This window comes from Camelus ferus, chromosome 5 (assembly GCF_009834535.1).
Source record: "Camelus ferus isolate YT-003-E chromosome 5, BCGSAC_Cfer_1.0, whole genome shotgun sequence".
In the NCBI taxonomy this organism is placed as follows: Eukaryota; Metazoa; Chordata; class Mammalia; order Artiodactyla; family Camelidae; genus Camelus; species Camelus ferus.
In genome coordinates, this window is record NC_045700.1 from 42,031,204 (window position 1) to 42,051,159 (window position 19,956).

Here is a 19,956-nt window from a genome sequence, read left to right on the forward strand (position 1 = left end):
ATAGTGACAAACACTGAATATTGCTTCTAAGTAGGTCTCTAAATGGAGCATATCACCTGTGGTTCCCAATGGAGATGTCCCAGCAGGTGGGCAGGTGAAGGGCCATGCCTAGGAAGGCTCCGCCACTAACTCAACTTTATAAGATTCGATTTTCTCTCCCTTAAAGATTGGAAGTGAATATGAAGAGACTTTAAAGCCATCATCAGTTGTGGGTACCTCTTCCACTTCTTATACTTCACACAGCCAGAGGAAGGAAACATCAGCCACGAGATACAGTGACCACAGTTCCACTTCCTCAGCTCTGATACAAGTTAATGCTGCTCCTTTGGGAAGGACAGAAGAATTTCCTCCTCCCCCACCCAACATACTTCAAGCTCCACTAGATGTGACAGCATTTTCCCAGTCCCCTGAACTCCCCAGCCCTCCTAGAATACCACCAGTCCCCAAAGAATTATATTCCAAGCAAAGAAATTTGTATGAATTAAACCGTTTATATAAACACATCCATCCAGAGTTAAGAAAAAACTTAGAAAAAGATTATATCAGTGAGGTTTCTGAGATCGTCTCTAGTCAAGTGAACCCAGGGAGCTCAGTTTCAGCAGATGTGCAGCAAGCCCGGTATGTTTTTGAACATACGAATGACGCTTCTCAAAAAGGTCTGAACTCAGAAAGAGAACATTTGGAGTGGGATGAAATTCTGAAGGGAGAGGTGCAGTCCATGAGATGGATCTTTGAGAATCAGCCATTAGATTCCATCAATAATGGCTCTCCAGATGAAGATAGCATCTCCAAGGGCATTGCTGATCAAGAAATCATTGCTGGTGGTGATGTGAAATATACCACATGGATGTTTGAAACCCAACCCATAGATACACTGGGGGATCATTCTTCTGGCACTGAAGGAAATGCAGAGAAAATTCCTGAGCTAGCCAGAGGAGATGTCCGCACAGCCCGCTGGATGTTTGAAACAAAGCCATTAGACTCACTGAATAAAATGCATCAAAGTCAAGAAGAATCAACAGTAACTGCCATAAAGGACATAACTGGGGGGGATGTCAAGACTGTGAGATACATGTTTGAAACTCAACATCTGGATCAACTTGGACAGCTTCACTCAGTAGATGAGGTGCACCTGCTGCAGCTCAGATCTGAGCTCAAAGAAATTAAGGGAAATGTTAAGAGAAGCATAAAATGTTTTGAAACTCAACCATTGTACGTTATCAGAGATGGTTTAGGTCAAATGCTAGAAATTAAAACTGTTCACAGAGAAGATGTTGAAAAGGGAGATGTGAGAACAGCACGTTGGATGTTTGAAACACAGCCCTTGGACACAATTAACAAGGAGATCACAGAAATTAAAGTTGTCCGAGGAATATCCATGGAAGAAAATGTCAAAGGCGGAGTGAGTAGGGCAAAGTGGTTATTTGAAACTCAACCTTTGGAGAAAATCAATGAAGAGTCAGAAGTCACCATTGAAAAGGAAACAATCATAGGTACAGATGTCTCTAGAAAGTGTTGGATGTTTGAAACACAGCCATTAGACATTCTAAAAGAAGTTCCTGCTGCAGACCCTCTAAGATCTGAAGAGATAATAGGGGGTGATGTACAAACTATGAAGCATGTCTTTGAAACCCTTCCAATAGAGGCTTTAAAAGATAGCCCAGATGTAGGAAAACTTCAAAAAATTACTGCTTCTGAAGAAGAAAAGGGGGATGTTAGACACCAAAAGTGGATTTTCGAAACCCAACCTCTGGAAGAGATTAGAGAAGATAAGAAAGAGTATATACGAACAGTGAAACTTGAAGAAGTGGACAGAGGAGATGTAAGGAATTACACTCATATCTTTGAATCTAACAATTTAATTACATTTGATGCATCACACAAAATAGAAGTGGAAGGGGTCACAAGGGGCGCTGTTGAGTTAAATAAATCCCTCTTTGAAACAACACCACTATATGCCATTCAAGATCCCCTTGGAAAATACCATCAAGTAAAGACAGTCCAGCAAGAAGAAATCCTGAGAGGGGATGTAAGAAGCTGTCGGTGGCTTTTTGAAACTAGGCCCATTGACCAGTTTGATGAAAGCATTCATAAGTTTCAGATAATCAGAGGAATATCTGCTCAAGAAATACAGACTGGAAATGTGAAATCTGCTAAATGGCTGTTTGAAACCCAACCTCTTGATTCAATTAAATATTTTAGCAACCTGGAAGACATAGAAAGTAAAACTGAACAAGGTACAGATATTGTCAAAGGGGATGTCAAAACCTGTAGATGGCTTTTTGAAACCCAGCCAATGGAGTCTCTGTATGAAAAAGTTTCATTAATGACCGGCAGTGAAGAAATTCAAAAGGGAGACGTCAAAGCCTGTACTTGGCTCTTTGAAACTCAGCCACTTGATGCCATAAGAGATGGCTCTGAAACAACAGTCAAGCTGCAAACTGTAAAACGAGAGGAAATCCATGGTGGGGATGTTCGAACAGCATGTTTTCTTTTTGAGACAGAAAATTTGGACAGCATACAGGGAGAAGAAGGAAAGGAAATCAAGGCCGTAGAAATGGGCATCCAAGCTGGGGATGTCTCTGGCATGCGGCATAAATTTGAAAATCAGTCCTTAGATTCTATTAGTTCCAGTTCAGAGGAAGTTTTGAAAAAGATCAAAACCCTAAAGGCTGAAGATATTCAGAAAGGCAATGTTTTAAATTGTAGGTGGCTTTTTGAAAATCAACCCATTGATATGATAAAAGAAAGCCAAGACAGTGAATTAGTTAAGACAGTGACAGATATACAAGGTGGAGATGTAAGAAAGGGGTGCTTTATTTTTGAGACTTTTTCTTTAGATGAGATTAAAGAGGAATCTGACTTTATCAGCACCAAGAAAACAATTACTGACGAAGTAATAAAGGGTGATGTAAAAAGCTACAGAATGCTCTTTGAAACCCAGCCACTCTATGCAATTCAAGATCGAGAAGGGTTTTATCATGAAGTGACAACAGTTAAAAAGGAAGAAGTAATTCACGGAGATGTACGAGGGACAAGGTGGCTTTTTGAAACAAAACCATTAGACTCAATTAATGAATCGGAGACTGTGTATGTTATTAAATCTGTCACACAAGAAGCCATTCAGAAGGGAGATGTTAGTTCTGTCAGATACAGATTTGAAACCCAGCCACTGGATCAGATTTCAAAAGAACCACATGATATTGTGCCCACTGTAGACTACATTCAAGGTGGGGATGTAAAGACAAGTAAAAAATTCTTTGAGTCTGAAAATTTGGATAAGAATACTTATGTAAGAACTGTGAGTGTCAATGAAATACAAAAGGGCAATGTTAAAACATCTACTTGGCTATTTGAGACTCATACTCTAGATGAGCTGAGAGGAGACAGGTCAGAATATGAAAATATCAAAACAGTCACCCAGGAAGAGATGCAGAAAGGGGACGTTAAGCAGGCAGTATGGCTTTTTGAAAATCAAACTTTGGATTCTATTAACGAAGCAGACGAAAGCATCACAAAAATCACCAAGGAAGAAATCCCTCCTTCTGATGTCAAGACAACAACATGGCTCTTTGAAACTACACCCCTTCATAAATTTACTGAAAACAGGGTAGAAAAGGTGGAAATTATTGGCAAGAGCATTAAAGAAACCTTAGAAGAACTCTACTCTCAAAAAGTTATTGAGGCTCCTGGAATCATTATTGAAGCTGATGAAGTTGGAGATGTTCGGATGGCAAAATACAAGCTAATGAATCAAGCATCTCCTGAGATACAGAAAGAAGAGATTATCAGGGTTGATCTCAGAAATATAATGGTGAACCTACTTTCCAAAAAAGACTGTACAAAAAGAGAGATTTTGGTTAGTGAAGAAGAGAAGGGAAATGTTAATTTGACCAAAACTCAATTATTAAACAGATCAACAGAATTTCATGCTGAAAAAGAAGAGATAGTGAGTGGTGATGTACAACAAGCAATAAAAAACTTGTTCTCTGAGCAAAACTCTGTAAAGAAAGGCATTTTAATTCAGGAAGATGAAAGGGGAGATATTAACATGACTATCTATTGTCTTCTCCATGAAAATACTAGTGACACAATTGAGCGTGAAGAAGTAATAGGGGGCGATGTAAAACGTACCATTCATAATTTGCTGTCTTCCATATCAAACAATAAAATAACTGAAAGGGCTAAAATTGATGCCTCTGAGAGGGGAAATGTTCAGTTTTTCACAACATGCATAGAAACTGGAGCTTTGGATTATCTCAAACAACTCCAGACAGGGTCAAATGAAACACTGACAGCTATGAAACAAGAAAAGGAGGAAGAAATAATTGGTGGTGATGTAGAAGGCACCAAATTGTTATTAAAGAAAAGACGATCTCAAGTTGAACGTACTGTTAGTGAAACTGACATCATCCCAGGAGATGTGCACAATACAGTTAAGGTTTTTATGACGGCACCCCAGAGTACATCTTGCATGATACCCAAAGAAGAAATTATAAGAGGTGATTTGAAGTCAACCCTAAATTCCCTCAGCCAGGCCGTAAGTCAGAAAACAGTGGCTAAAACGGAAGAAATTTTAAAAGGTGACATGCTGGCCACACTCAAGTCACTTAAAGAATCAAGCCAAAAATGGAAAGAATCTAAACAGCCTGATGCCATCCCTGGGGATATTGAGAAAGCTATTGAATGCCTTGAAAAGACAGCAAACACAAGGACGGAAATCCTGAAAAAGGAGCTTATCCTAGATGACCTTGAAGCATCATTAAGGAGTCTGAAAGAAGCACAAAGAGCTTTCAAAGAGGTAGATAAAAAAAGTATAATCAAAGAAGATGTGAAGTCTGTGATGGGAGGATCTGAAAAAGAGGAGAAAACAGAGATTCATCAGGTAGCTGTCGAGAGGGACAAAAAAAGTGTTCTTCAGCCAAGACCAGGACCATTTGAGCCAGCGACCAGGTGGCAAGGGGGAACAGACATTCTCAATCAAACTGCAGGCAAATCGTGTCATGGGAATTTCACAGAAGAAAGAACTGAGGTTAATCTTTCAAAAGCCCCCAAAGGCACTGTAAAGATTGTCGCAGATCGTGAACAAAACAATAATGCTGTTGAGAAAAACCTTAGAAGGCTATCTAATTCACCCCACAAAGCTATTAAAAATGTATTGGAATCAGGAGACAGAATGGGTATCTGGACTGATAACACAACAGAGCAACATCTTAGGGATGAACATGTGAGCAGACAACTGGCTTCAACAATGTCAGTTAGGGAAAATTCCAAAACCAAGGAATCAGAGGCAGTGAGAGAACAAAAGAAGGATGCTGTCTTTAACTCTTTTCAATCTATTGAGAAAACAACTGGAAAGCAACAGACTCAAACTTGCGACCTAAGGAATGACCACAAGAAGATTGAGGCTTTCCCTGTCAAGAGTCCTAAAAATACCAACATCACTAACATACCAACAGATTCACAAAGCTCTAAGCCCAGTTTAACCCAGGGTCCAGTCAACAAGATGACTGGAAAAGCATATGATGTTTCAGGGGACTTTAAGAAACAGACTTTGTTAAAGCAAGAAACGCAATGTTCTAATAAAGATATAAAGAAAAAGAACATGAACCCTCAGCCAGTGCAGCAGACTTTGCCTGTGAATCAAGATATGTCAAATGTAACAGAAGTGAAAGTCTCCCAAAAAAGCCACAATAAATTTAAGGCAACTGACAAAAAGCAGACTGATATTCATCTGAGGAGCCAGGACTTTCTAATGAAGACAAATACTTCCACAGATTTAAAAATGGCAATGGAAATGTCCTTTAATCCAATGAACTTTAACCCTGAAAATAATGCTAAAGAAAGTGAGTTCCCTCTTCCACCTCCATCTCCACCACCTCCTCCACCATCCAATGCATCGTCAGAAATTGAATTTCCTCTTCCTCCTCCACCTCCTTTGATGATGTTGCCCGAACAAAATGCATTTCCTCCCTCACTGTCCACAGAGAAGATAAAGGCTGAATTTGAAAATTTTCCATGCCTCCCTCTTCCTCCACCACCAGAAGATGAGAAATCTGAAAGAGAATGTCTATCCATGTTTCCACCACCCCCTCCTCCTCTAACTCCATCTCTAAAGCCAGCACATCTCCTTTCCTCCTCTGTTCAAGAAAAGCACAGTGGAGCATTCATACAACATTCCCAAGAAGAAGCCTCAAGCTCTCAAGCTAAAATCATAACAGGAAAATCAAGAGGACGTTTGCCACCTCCCACACTCCCCAAACCCAAATTTTCCAAGCAGATAGATAATAAAAAGAATCACAGTTCCTCAAAAGAAGAATTGGAAAGTTCCCTGCCAGATTTGGAATATAAAATTACTCCCTCAAAGGATCAGAAAAGAGTAATAATGGCAACTAGCAGTGAACACATAGAGACAAAGCAGAACACATCGAGAAAAAGTCTTGATAAAGGAAAACAATTATCTATGGACTCTACAAGGTCACTGTCCCAGATGGCTCCAGAAATTTCACTGCCTAAGGCAAAACTGGTAGCGCCTCTCGTCAAGTCTCATTCATTTCCAGCAGATGTGGGACAGCAAAGTCCAAAACCTTACATGAGAAAATTTAAGACGCCTTTAATGATTGCTGAAGAAAAATACAGACAACAAAGAGAACAGCTTGAAAAACAGAAACAGGAGAGTTCTTGCTACAACATAGTCAAAACAGAAAGCCAAAATAAAAAAGTATCAGAGTTTGGAAAGGAAGTCCTGTTACAAAAAACAAAGGAAGAGGGTGCCCTACATGGAATGGATTCACAGGTCACTGTAGCCCAAACCAACCTGGTATCTCAAAGTCTTTCTCAAGTACCAGGAGTGTGTGCTGATAACCAGCTTTCCACATCAGCAGTGACAGTCACAGCCAAGAGGCTCCAACATGTTCCAGCAGCCTCAGAGGACAAAGATAGCATGAAAAAGGAAGTTTTACAGAGCACAAGGGACATGATCCAGTCTAAATCAGCTTGTGAAACAAAACAGAGTCACCAAGAATGTAGTACACAGCAAACACAGCAGAAGAAGTATCTGGAACAATTGCACCTGCCCCAAAGCAAACCAGTTTCCCCAACTTTCAAAGTTAAAACCATCACACTTCCAACACTAGATCATAAGTTAAATGAAACAAACCACAGCTATGCAAGCCATAAAAAGCAATCTGAAGCTGATGTTCAAACCACTACCAAACAACAGTACCAGGAAACTGAGAAAACTGAAGCAAGCACTGAATACAGCCATAAACAATCTGTGACTGAAAAGTATCACCAGTTACCTAAGAAAGAGAAAAGAGTAACAATAAAATTGCCTATGGAATCCACAGGGGAAAGCCATGAAAGTAAGCTCAATATAGTTCAAGAGAAGAAAAGAGAATTTAGAGAATCTGAGAGTGAGAAACTTTCAGGAAGTGAGGAAACAATTCAAGGACCACCAATGACCAGTCCAAAGAGAGAGAGACTAACAGTTGAAACAAAACAAGAACATTTGAATAAATCAGCCCAGAAGATAGTCGAACAAAAGGTTACTGGTACACACCTTGATTCACAGACTCAGAATTTTCAGCAAACACAAATAGGGACTTCTGAAAGTCAATTTGAACGTAAAAAATTGCCCCAGTCATATAATAATCTGCAGGAAGAAAAATGTCTTGGCGTCAAGGGCATACAGCAGAAACAAGTCTTTTCTAGTACTAAAGATTCAAAGCAAGAGATTACACAGAACAAATCTTCAGTTTCCTCTGTGAAAGAATCCCAGCAGGATGATGGAAAATGTGCTGTAAATATATTGGAATTCTTGAGAAAACGTGAAGAACTACAACAGATTTTGTCTAGGGTAAAACAGTTTGAAGCGGATCCAGACAAAAATGGCCTTAAAACATTTCAGATGCTGTTAAATGTTAGTCCAGCATGGCTATTAAGTGAGGAAAAAAGAGAATATGGAGTTCGCATTGCTATGGAGAATAACGTAGAAAAAATCAAAGAAGAAATAACACACATTAAAAGTCAGGCAGAGGATATGCTTGTGTCCTGTGAAAATGTAATTCAAACAGCCATGATATCCTCCAAAGCAGGAAAGCAGAGAAATAAAGCTACTAGTCTTAATGAAACAGTATCCAAAGTGTCTGATGCTAATGTCAACTATAATAAAAACACTGAGCAAAAAGAAAGCACAATTGTAGAAAAAACAGAGCATCACCAAGTAGCAACTCATCAGGAAGAAACTGCTCATCATCATGTGAAAACCCATCAGCAAATTAAACTAGATGATACCAAGGTTTCTCTTGCCTCGTTAAAAACACGCCCACCATCACCGACTTTCATAACAATCGAGTCTACCGCCCGGCGAACAGAAACCTCTACTAAGGGTGAGCTTTCTCAGTCCCCTAAAAAGGACAGCTTTGCTGAGCCGTCACCAAGGCCTGTGCCACAGCCACCTAGAATTCACGGAGCAAATGCCTCCCCGTCTCCACCCCGGAGTGGCTCTGAGCAACTTGTCAAACTCAAAGACACCACTGCAAAGTTATCCAGAGGGACCGTCCCATGTTCGTCAGTAACCCCGGTCCCCATAGTAGAGAAGAGGTCTGAGATCATCACATCTCCTGCCACACTTCGCCGTCAAATTAAGATAGAGGCTCGAGGTAGGGATTCTCCACCTACAATCACAATACCTATAAGTGTCAATCATGTTGATAGTGGTTCCTTCAGAGACTCAATGGAAGCTCAAGAGGAAGTTAGGAAAGTAGAGAAAAGGGCGACTTACGTTCACAAAGACGGAGTAAATTCCACTAAGGGCTTAGTGCCAGATACCGAGAGTTTTGATGCAGTTGAAATCATCCGCAAAGTCGATGGACCCCGCCTGTCAGAGCACGCGCAGAGATACGAAGCCGCCAACCGGACTGTTCAGATGGCTGAGAATTTCATGAATGACCATGAAAATGAAATAAACAAATGGTTCAGGGGATTTGAGGAGGGTCCAGTTTTTGAAGCAAAGTCAAATAGAAGAGTTTATGCAAATGGAGAGGCAAACCATAATATAAAACAAGAAAGTCACTCATTTTGTAAGGAGGAATTTGGATTAACGTCTTTAGAAAATAGTAGCTTTACGAGCTTTTCTCGCAACCATCCAAGAGAGCTGCAAGAAACGATTCCTGTGAAGCATCCCAGCAGCTCTGAAACAAGGTCTCTAGGTGAACATTTCTCAGGTGTGGATGCATTCGAGAGTCAAGTTGTTGGGTCGAAGATGACAGTCTCTTCGTCACACAGCTCAGAAGCTGGAAGGTCTGGCTTTGACTTCAAGCATGCCCCACCAACCTATGAGGATGTCATCGCTGGCCATATTTTAGATGTTTCTGACTCACCTAAAGAACTCAGGAGGAATTTTCAAGAGACATGGCAGGAGAGTGAGAGAGTTTTTAAAAACCTGGGATATGCAGCCTCAGATGCTTTGGCAACTGAGATGAAAACCACCTTCCAAGAGGAAGCTGCATTTATACACGGTAAATGAGCTTGCCAAATGTGAAGTAACATTAACCCATTTAAAGGCACGTGTTCCATTACTAAGACCACTTGCAGTTGAAAGAGTACATGGAAAGAAATAAACAGCGTAACCTAAAACTAACAGCTTTCCCTGCTTGTTGATATCCTTTCTTTTACAATGCTTGCTTTTATTACGTTCTCTTTACAAAAGCATTCAATATGATTCACCCACACTGTGTGAGAATAACAAATACTACTCTATCGATTACTGAGACCTGTATTTGTCAAAGTATATGAGGCTTTGGATAAAGCAGCAGGTATAATAATAATTGTTATTATGATATTATTAATTATTATATGTAACACTATACTTATTAGTAATTGTATGCTATTTGCACATTATGAATATTTCTTATTTAAAGTATTTTATCTACATGTTTAAGACAATATTAGATAATATCCCTTGATCTACTATTGACATATTTTTAACTGCCGGACTTAAATGGTGTTTGCATTTGAATTCAGTACAGCCTGGTAATAATCCAAGAAACAATTTACAGTCTTCACATGTACTTTAAGGATTTTTATTGATTGGAATCTCTCACAAAAGTGTAGGTATGGAATTAGACCTTTTCTATATTAATTATTGTTACTGAGTTGGATGGAATTAGCTTTCTCTAATGTCCCTCATTTTTTTCCCTGTAAGTGATTTTTTTTTTACCTTTTCAAAACCCCAAATGATAGCTCAATTGGCCTTATTCACAGATGAACATGGACAATACACTTGAAAATGTGACTGTATTTGGAAAGAGGGATATTTAAAACATATGAACTTAGTACATATTTCTTAAAATCCAGAGAGCAGCTCATTTCTTTGTATTTTTCTACTTTTTATAATTGATGAGGCTTCACAATAAAAAATTAACATAATTAGGGTAGTGCATTCTTTTAGACAGACTGAAAGAAATAGCAAGCTTAAAAATTAAAACTGCTGAAAAAAATAATTATGCCTCTATCATATTTGCAACATATGTGTCTAGTTTATCAGGTTAATATGATTTCTTAATGTACTTGCTTCTTACATAATTAAGCAAAGCTGTCTAATTAATTTCAAAAGCTCAGTTTCTGTTAAGATAACTAAAAATGTAAAAAACACAAGGAAACTTGTATTAAATATAGAAATGTGTCTCCCAGATTTCTCAGTAGCCCAAATTGAGCATGAAAGCATTAACATGTATGTATTTATTTGTATAAAGAACATTAAGCCTGTATGCTTTTGTATATAACTACTATGAAAGCTTAGTTATTCTCACAGGGTCATTGTTAGGATCAAAACAATGCTACAGTGAAAGTTCCAGGCCGGGTTTGAACTACTACGCGAACACTGGTTAGTGGCATTCCCAGCAGCAAGTGACTGTAGGTAGAGCAAGGGAAGAGTAGGAAGGTTCTGAGAGACTGATGTAAGAATCTCCAAAGCCTTAAAATCTAAAGCTGTTTAGATTGGGGACAAATGGCCTTGAACGTTTCAATGTATTTAGGAGTCTCATTGTCTTAAAGTTGAGAATTGGTGTCATAGAGTCAACACTAAGTCATCAAGAAAATATTTAAACAAATATAATATCATCTGAAAAAGATATGTACATATTTTAGAAAAATCTCTCCAGAATGCTTTCAAAACAAAAACTTTAGATCAAGTTAGGTGTAAACCTTCACGTATATGGAAAGTTCAGTTATATAGAATGATACATGCTCTCAGGGCTCCTCACGGCTGAGTTTCCTGTATATTCTTTTTAATGTAGTAAGATTCATGAACACATCATGTATGTCTAATAATAAATAATAAAAGTCAACTTTCACAATGTAGAAATAGTAGAGACACCAGAGTAAGGTTGATGGTAGCAGAGCCTCAAACCTTGATGTTAGGATGCCCTGCATTCAGAGGAGCAGCATTCAGAACATTAGTCTTAGAGCTTTCTACTTAACTGCATGGCCAGGTAACATGCTGTTGTCGTTTGTTTTGTTATCCTTTGTTTTGTAAAACAATGTGACTGAAGACAGAATTGCATGAGCTTTTATAAATTTTTAATTTTAGAAGCTGCAACTCCAAGACAAAGAGACATGTATACTTTGTCAAAAGACCGTTTATCCAATGGAGTGCCTAGTAGCAGACAAGCAGAGTTTTCATAAGTCCTGCTTCCGATGCCACCACTGCAACAGTAAGCTGAGGTAAAATGTTTTTGTGTTCTGGGGCACAAAGATTCACAGAGCCTGCAGAGTACTTATAACATTGCATGTCTCAAAAAATGGCATTCTCCAGCTCTTGCTGCCATCAGTTAAGGCAACAGCAAGAGGGGATGAGGTCATGTTCTGTTCTGTGTTGCTCAGGAGGGCTGTGACCATTTTCCTTTTGATATTTTGCTTTCTTAAATCCAGAAGGATCCCTTTGTCCAAACATGGAGACCACATAAATAAGAAAAATCAAGAGTTCTTCTCACCACCATCACCACAACCACCAACCTGCCCCAATGCCATGCTTCGTAATGTGGGGAGGATCATCTTTCTGAAATGCAAATCTGAGCTCACTACCCTGTTTAAAACATATAATGGCTTCCTTGATCCAAAACATTTGCATCTATTTTTCTTTGTTTTTGTTTGTTTGTTTGTTTTTACTTTCTTTTGAGGGGAGGGGAGGTAATTCGGTTTATTTGTTTATTTTTTAATGTTGATACTGGGATTGAACCCAAGGACCTTGTGCATGCTAAGTACATACTCTACCACTGAGCTATACCCTCCCCCCCAAAAAATTAGCATCTTCATATGACTTAAAAGGAAGTTCTGTCCCTTCTCTTCTCCTAACACCCCTTCCACCCTTGCACATTATTTTTCATGAAGACAATTTCTTTCAGTTCCTCAGAATCATTACTTTTCTATGTCACATCTGGCTGGCCCAAAATATTATTGCTGCTCCTTGGATTTTTCCCTTGCCTCTCCCTCAGCTCTCAGTCCTGCTAATATCCACTCATTCTTCTGAGGAGACCTGCTTTAACCTCCATATATGGATCACAGCATCCTGTGTGCTTTCCTCATTCATAACACATCTAAAGTAATTATCGCTGGCTGTAGGAAATGTGTTAATGTTTGTCTTGCGAACACCAAGTAAAGGCTGATGTATAATAAGGACTCAAAAATCTGTATTTCATGACTGACATTTTAAAAAATCACTGTAGAAAACCCCACAAATACAGAAAGCCAAGCAAAGCAAATGTGTGGCTCAATAAATTGTTATACAGTGAACACTTTGTAACTACTATCAAGGTCAAGAAATACAACATTGCTAGCCATTCCAGAAACTCCTTCTTTGCTCGGCCCTACCCAAACACAACCCGTCTCTTCCCTGTGAGTAAATAGTATCCTTTGTAATAATTGCTCCCTTGCATTTTTATAGTTTCATTTATCCAAATGTGCTTTCTTAAATACTGTACTTTAGTTTTGTTCTTTAAAAAAAAAAACTTTGATGTATCTTTTAAGTCTTTTTAATCTATAGGCTTTCTATCTATTCCTTTCATTCTTTACAGTTTATTTTTTGAAGGACTCAGGATATTGAACTGTAGAGTTTCCCACAGTCTGGAATTGCAGATCAGGTGCTCCTTTACCCTCTGTATTTTTGCCAAAGTGTCAGCTTAATCTACATTCTAGTTTAAACTAAGATTTGATTCCTTTTGCAAGAACATAGGGAGGGTTGATAAGAATATACTAAGCACGTTATGTCTGCTCTTCTCTTGTTTTATGATCATAGATATTGAAGCTTAATATGTATATCCATTAAATTGAGGTTTGCAAAATGTTGATATTCTTTAGTTCATTATTTCTTTTTCATTATTAGTTAGAGTATTTTTACAGGAGATGCTTCCCCTCATCTACTATTGGTTACACAGTAGTACAATTGGTAGAGGAAAGGAAGAATAATACGTTATTCTTTCCCTTTATTTACCAGTTTTGTCAATGTATCAATTATTTATTTAACAATTTAATGTAATGATTTTTTATTGCCTAGAGGTTACCACTTTTAAAATATTTAAATTCGTTATAAACTCATAGATTTACACATTTGATTGTCTTTAATCAGATGCAATTATCATCATTACAGAAACTCAAATTATTCTATCCCTGGCCAGCAGAAGCCACTTCAGGTTGTCTCCTGAGTCTTTTTGGCAAGGCCTTAGTAATCTTGGATAGCTTCTTCATTATCTGATAGGACTAGATATTCCATGCTCATCTTGGACATTTACTGGCCCAGATCTGGAATCAGTCATTTCTCTAAGCCTTAGTTTTCTTTAGTGAGAAATGACATTTCAAGACTACAATCTTGATGCTCTTACTACTGGGTTGGTCACTGTTTCTAAGCTTTTTTTAGTATTAAGAACTTGTAAATGTTTACATATAAAGACAAAATGTATCATGAATTCACAATGATGTTTCCAAATTGAATTCAAAATTGCATTGCTTTTGCCTAGTTTCTTCTCTATTACATCCATATCTCCTTTCTCCCACTTCAGGATTTCTGGTTTTCAAGGACAAAGGAAATTTTAAAAATTTAGAATATCCCATATTCATTTGGACAACGGTTTTGAAATGATAAAACTATTGCCACTGCTAATTTGATTATTAAAGTATTAAAAATTGCATTTGCTCCCCTGATCACCGACACCTCATTTGTAAAAACGGTTGTACTTTGTCTTCTGTCATATTACGTAGCCATTGCATGCCATATTATCACCTCTTTGCCTTCATTTCATCTTAGTTTATAGGTAATTATTTAATGTTTACCATCAATCTTTATGTTGATGTTTCTATGGTAATTCTGGTTGTTCAAGCTTATTTTCAAGTAGATTTCTCAGAAAGCTCATGGAAACTATATTCCTAGAGTCCTTTCATGCTAATAACAATTTGTGATCTTTACAATGGAAGATCGATCTTGCTGAAAGTAAAATCCTTGGCTTACATTTTCTTTCATTGAGTATCTTAAATCCATTATTTCGTTTTCTTCTGGTATGAAGTGTCTGAAATGTCTGATAATCTAATTTTCTTTCCCTTGCATCATACACTTTTTTTTTCCTTTTTAGATACACAAAGATTTTTTTTCTTTTTATTAAAAGTCTAGTAATCTTATTAGACTGCTCCTTGGTGTTGGTCATTCTGGATCAATAGTGTCAGTTTTCCACTGTGTTCTTTCAATATGTAATTTCATACTTTTTTATGTCAGAAAACTTTCCTTAAATTACATCTTTTTTAGTAGTTAATTTGTTTCATTACTTCATTTCTTCTTTGGGAACTCTTATTATCTCTCAAATCCTTATCTCTTTTACCATTTATGATTATACATTTTCATCTTTTTATTTTCCTATTTCTCTTAAGATTCTTTCTGTTAATTTGCTATTGTATTTCTTTTAGTTTAGTTTTTATTGCTTACATGTCTGCATTTTTCCTTTTATTTTTTTCCTGCTATCTGACACTTTGTTTATTACTTTTCCTAATTAAAATTCATGCTGTTGTTTCAGGTCTTTTATCATTTTCTTAAGGTCTTTTAGCTCATTTTGAAATAGTAGGTTAAAATTTTGATATTTTGAAAACATGTTTTTCTAACATGTTTTCATTGTCTCCAGTGATGTTATAATGCTCCTTACCCTTATTCTTCTAATAACTTTGCATGATATCTGGCCTTCATACTTTTCTGTTACTCACTTGTATATAGAATTAGTTTTCCCAAATCTTAGAAAGAAGCAAAATTCAAGATAGTTTTCCCAACTTCACAGAACTACCTCTTCTAGTTTTCGTATACTGTTCCAAAAGCTATGATGTCTTGATTTGGGGGATTTCCTGCCTTGGTTCCTCTTCCTCGTGTTGACTGGGGCCTTCTTTTCCATTTCTGTCATCACTACCCAACTGAATTCTGATTCTACTCCCATATTTGTTTTTCTCAGTGTGGAGGTCTTTTTCTAAGAGGGGAATCTCAGTGGGTCAGTTTTGAGTTTGACTTCTCTAGCCTCTTCAGTCTTTCCTACCACAGGACCTTTGCACTCACTGGTTGTTGGAAAGGGCAAAACCTCTCCCAATTTCAGCTGCTGTTCTCTGGTTAGCATGTGACATTTTCCAGGAAGTGTTGGTTGGCTATTTTGTGGTCTCATATTTTCAGGTCCATCAGACACCTTCCTTGCTCCCTCTGCTCTCACCCATATAGATGCAACTATCATGCTAGTCTTGTGGCTGTTGCTGGTTTGTCCTTACCTCCTTATATTTTGAGGTTGATGGGGATACCTTGTCACTTAGTTTTGTTGTAATTTTATCCATGGGTTTTAAGTTTTGATCTGCTTTTAGGTGGAGATTCAGAGATATTTAAAAATGCTGCTGCTGCCTTTGACTAAATTTGATTTTAATTTTAACAGGCACCCTATTTGTTGATCTCTCCAATGAGACCAGATAAAAAATTGCATAGGCAAGCTTTCCAATTCATTCAAAATTCAGTTAACACAGAAGTTCAAATAGGTGATTTTTGCATGTATGCTAATCAGGATTTATTGAAAACTGCAACCCCTCACATAAATCACTGAGTTAGCACAGATTTAGCCCTATCATTTTACACCATCTATAACTACATATGCATTACACTCTAATACCTATTAAACCAATACCTGATGTACAGCATGAAATTCTAAATACTGCAAGACAAGTATCATGTAGGGTATTAGTGGTAACTATTATCTAACAGAAACGTTCAATTAATAAGCACATTCCTATTGCCAGTAAGTTAATCGTACTGAATCTCTGACTCATTCTTGAAATAATTAATTCTCTAATTCCCTATGAATTTGCAGTGTATATATAGAATGTTAAAAGAATTTTTTTTTGTTTTTGGCAGTTTGGGAAATTATGCATCACTTCATGGACAAATATATTGTAAACCTCACTTTAAACAACTTTTCAAATCTAAAGGAAATTATGATGAGGGTTTTGGACACAAACAGCATAAAGATAGATGGAATTGCAAAACTCAAAGCAGCTCAGTTGACTTTACTCCTAATGAAGAACCAAATATGTGTAAAAACAGTGCGGAAAACACCCCCATGCTTGGAGAGCTTAATAAGCATTTAGATGCTGATAACAGTGAAGGGCAAAGGGATGATTTGAGAAAATGTGGTGAGAGGGGAAAATTAAAAATCATTTGGCCCCCTTCCAGGGAGATGCCTAAGAAAACACTCCCCCTTGAGGGAGAGCTCAAAGTGAGTAAACCTAAATGGCCGCCAGAAATGACAACCCCTACATCTGCTGCATTTAAAAGTGACTCGTTGATAGAACACATGAAAACTCTGGAAAATAAACTACAAGAACAGAATAACATGTCTTTCCTGCAGCCATACCTGCAGTCCATCCATATGTCTCAGAAAGAGGATGTTACAGGAATCAAAGTAATGGAAATGCACGAAGCAAAAAGAGATGAGAAGAAGGAAGGAAATAAGAATGTGCAAGATAAGCTGAATGAGGCTGAAGATACAAAGAATAAGAGGAAAAGTGAAATGGATCTTAATGACAACATTAATGTGGTTGTGCAGAGTGCTGAGAAGAAGAAAAATGAAAAAACTAATGAACCTGATGGTGCAGAAGTTTTACAGGTTGCTAACGCTGATGATGAGGCAGTGCCGGAAAATCATAAAGAGAATTTGAATAAGAATAATAATAACAATTATGTAGCAGTCTCATACCTGAGTAATTGCAGGCAGAAGACATCTATTTTAGAATTCCCTAATCTATTGCCACTGTCAAGTGAAGCACACTACCCTGCAAATGAGTATCAAGTTGAAAAGTTAGAAAATGCTTCTAGAATCTCAGAGTTACTTGGTATATTTGAATCTGAAAAGACTTACTCAAGGAATGTACTAGCTATGGCTCTGGATAAACAGACTGACAGAGCTACTGCTGGCAGTCCTGTGCAGTCTGTCCCCAAGGCGGGCCTGAATGGTGGGATCATAGTAAAGGGGGAAAGTTCAACGCCCTCTTCTGACCCAAGTATCTTAAACATCAAAAGATATCATTCGAATAACAAAAATCTACACTTCTTCTTTTCTAACACTGTGAAAATCACTGCTTTTTCCAAGAAGAATGAGAACGTTTTTGAGCGAAACTTAGTAGATTCTGTAGATCAAGTTAACAATATGCCATGTTTGTATTTAAGAGAACTGGGGAAGGACATCAGACATTGGCATGGTGAAACAGTAGGAGCGGCACACATTAACGAAAAAAGTTTTGATGCTCCCAGCAGTGAATTTACAACTAAGCCTTCATTTCCCGGAGCGGAGATTCAGTCTGAACAACTCACTGTGGAAGAGCAAATTAAAAGGAATAGGTGCTACAGTGACACTGAGTAAAACATCTCTGGCCACCTGTAGTCCTCACTCAGGCACTGAGAAATACCAATGTCCTGAAATAGGACTTCGGGGATTTTGATAACCTTTTGTTGAACATGTAAACGTAATGATCAGAAATCTCGTGTCTGTCATAATGGCATATTCCTTGTATTGCACTATGATGATTTTCATAATTGGTTTGAATCTACTTTTATTCTGACTGGAATGAAGAGATGAAAAATATGACTATGTTTTCCTGTCAAGTGGCACTTAAGTATATTGCTCTGTTTTTCAACATGCCGAATAACAACATCGGTGACATTCTATATTGCTGATATTTATCACAATTCTTACATTTTCTCTAAAATTTATGCTGAAATAAAATTAAACCACCTGGGGTGCAAACTAAAGCACTTGTGTTACTTTTTTCCATATATATTGTTATTCTAAGTATATGTGTTTTCCATGATTTAGGAAGTATCTGTCTTGGGGCAAGTATTTAATACACACACACATACTCTCTCTCTCTCTCCTGGAAAAATTCAATATGAAGCCAAAGCCACAGTATTCTTAGAAAATATAAAATATTCTTTCTCTTTTATGTTCTCTTTTTTAAAGATGTGAGGATTATTTTGGCTCTTCAATAAACTACCAATAAAATGGCATGGAACATGTCTATAAACATTTAATTAAAAATATCAATTTTCTTCCAAAACAATGTGGAGTCCATACTCAGATATCAACTGAACCAGAAATGTTTTAGAAGTTACTTAAATAAATTATGCAAACTGAATTTTTAATTGCTTGCTGTATGCAATTTATAGGCATACAAACTATATCACTATATTTTGTTTGTCAAGTTTTTCTTATATATTTAATGGATATTAATTTTTTCTGTTAGGAAAACATTGTCTTTGGAAAATTTGTCTTCCAGATTTCCTGCGAATTTGCCTTTCCTCAAGTACATTTGATGATTGTGAGGAAAAAAATAACATGAATATAAATGAGCTGCTTTGCATTGATTTAAAGTGTACATATATGAAACAGGCCTTATCCCATATTTTCTTCCATAAGCACAAACCCGTTGCCTTTCTGTCAAGTTTGAAACCGAAATGCAATGTTGAAAACGAGTTCTTTTTAGAAAGTTTATACAATTCTCTCTTGTTAGTACATTCTCAACAGATATCTAAGACCTGCATTATCAGTTTGCCAACATGGCCGTACAGGGTCCCACAGACTGAGTGGGTTAAACAATAGAAATCGACTTTCTCACACTTCTGGAGTCTTGGTTTCCACGATCTAGATGCCAGCAGGGGTGATTTCTCTTGAGGCCTCGCTCCTTGCCCAGCAGACAGCTGTCCTCTCACTGGGTCCTCACATGCCCTCTCCCCTGTGCGGCACATGCCTGATGTCTCTTCCTCTTCCTCTGCAGACACTAGTCCTCCTGGATCAGGGCCCCACCTGATGACCTCATGTAACCTCAATTACATCTCTAAAGGTCCTGTCCCCAAAAACAGTCACACCGGGGGATAGAGCTTCAACATACACATTTGTGGGGGCATTTTTACCCAACTTAATTGAACACTGAAAGTCTGCCAAGAAAATAGCAAGCTGTGGGGCTACAATAGCAAAATTTTTGTTCAAACTGAATTGTTGCACTTTCTACACTACTCTTCGTATATTCTCAATGACACAGCGTCATTTCTACAATCCCTTATGCTAAGATTACACAAAAGTTCCCATAGAGAAAAAAATAACTTATGAATGGTTAGGACATAATGTCTTAATGTATAGTTTTTAATGTCAGTTGTGCTTTTACTAAAGTGCCTTGCTTTACAAAAATTCTCCCTTGGGATTCTGCCTGCTTAATCTTGGTAGCCCAGCCCACTGTTCAATTATGTTAAAATTTGGGATTGGAGTAAGTTATTATACACATAAGGGAAAACAATAGAAAAATAAGAATTATTCTTCTGTTTACCGATCATTCAATCAATAAAGTATTGTTTTAAAATCTTCTTAATCAGAAATAGTGTATTTCAAAATTGTTGACAACATC

General features: G+C 37.5%; 1 protein-coding gene across 3 annotated transcripts in view; it reads left to right on the forward strand.

Moving 5' to 3' along the window:
• XIRP2 (xin actin binding repeat containing 2) overlaps positions 1–18,310 on the forward strand; it is a 69,547-nt gene extending 51,237 nt beyond the window's left edge. For 2 of the 3 annotated variants that reach the window (XM_006180694.3, XM_032479617.1), the window contains 3 exons: positions 167–9,521; positions 11,594–11,727; positions 16,418–16,554. In XM_006180694.3, the coding sequence (XP_006180756.2) occupies positions 167–9,521; positions 11,594–11,688 (9,450 nt within the window). In that variant the 3' untranslated portion in view covers positions 11,689–11,727; positions 16,418–16,554. Of the gene's footprint in view, positions 1–166; positions 9,522–11,593; positions 11,728–16,417 lie in introns of all 3 variants that reach the window. The other variant, XM_032479618.1, reaches the window with a different exon arrangement.
• Positions 18,311–19,956: the final 1,646 nt, after the last annotated feature.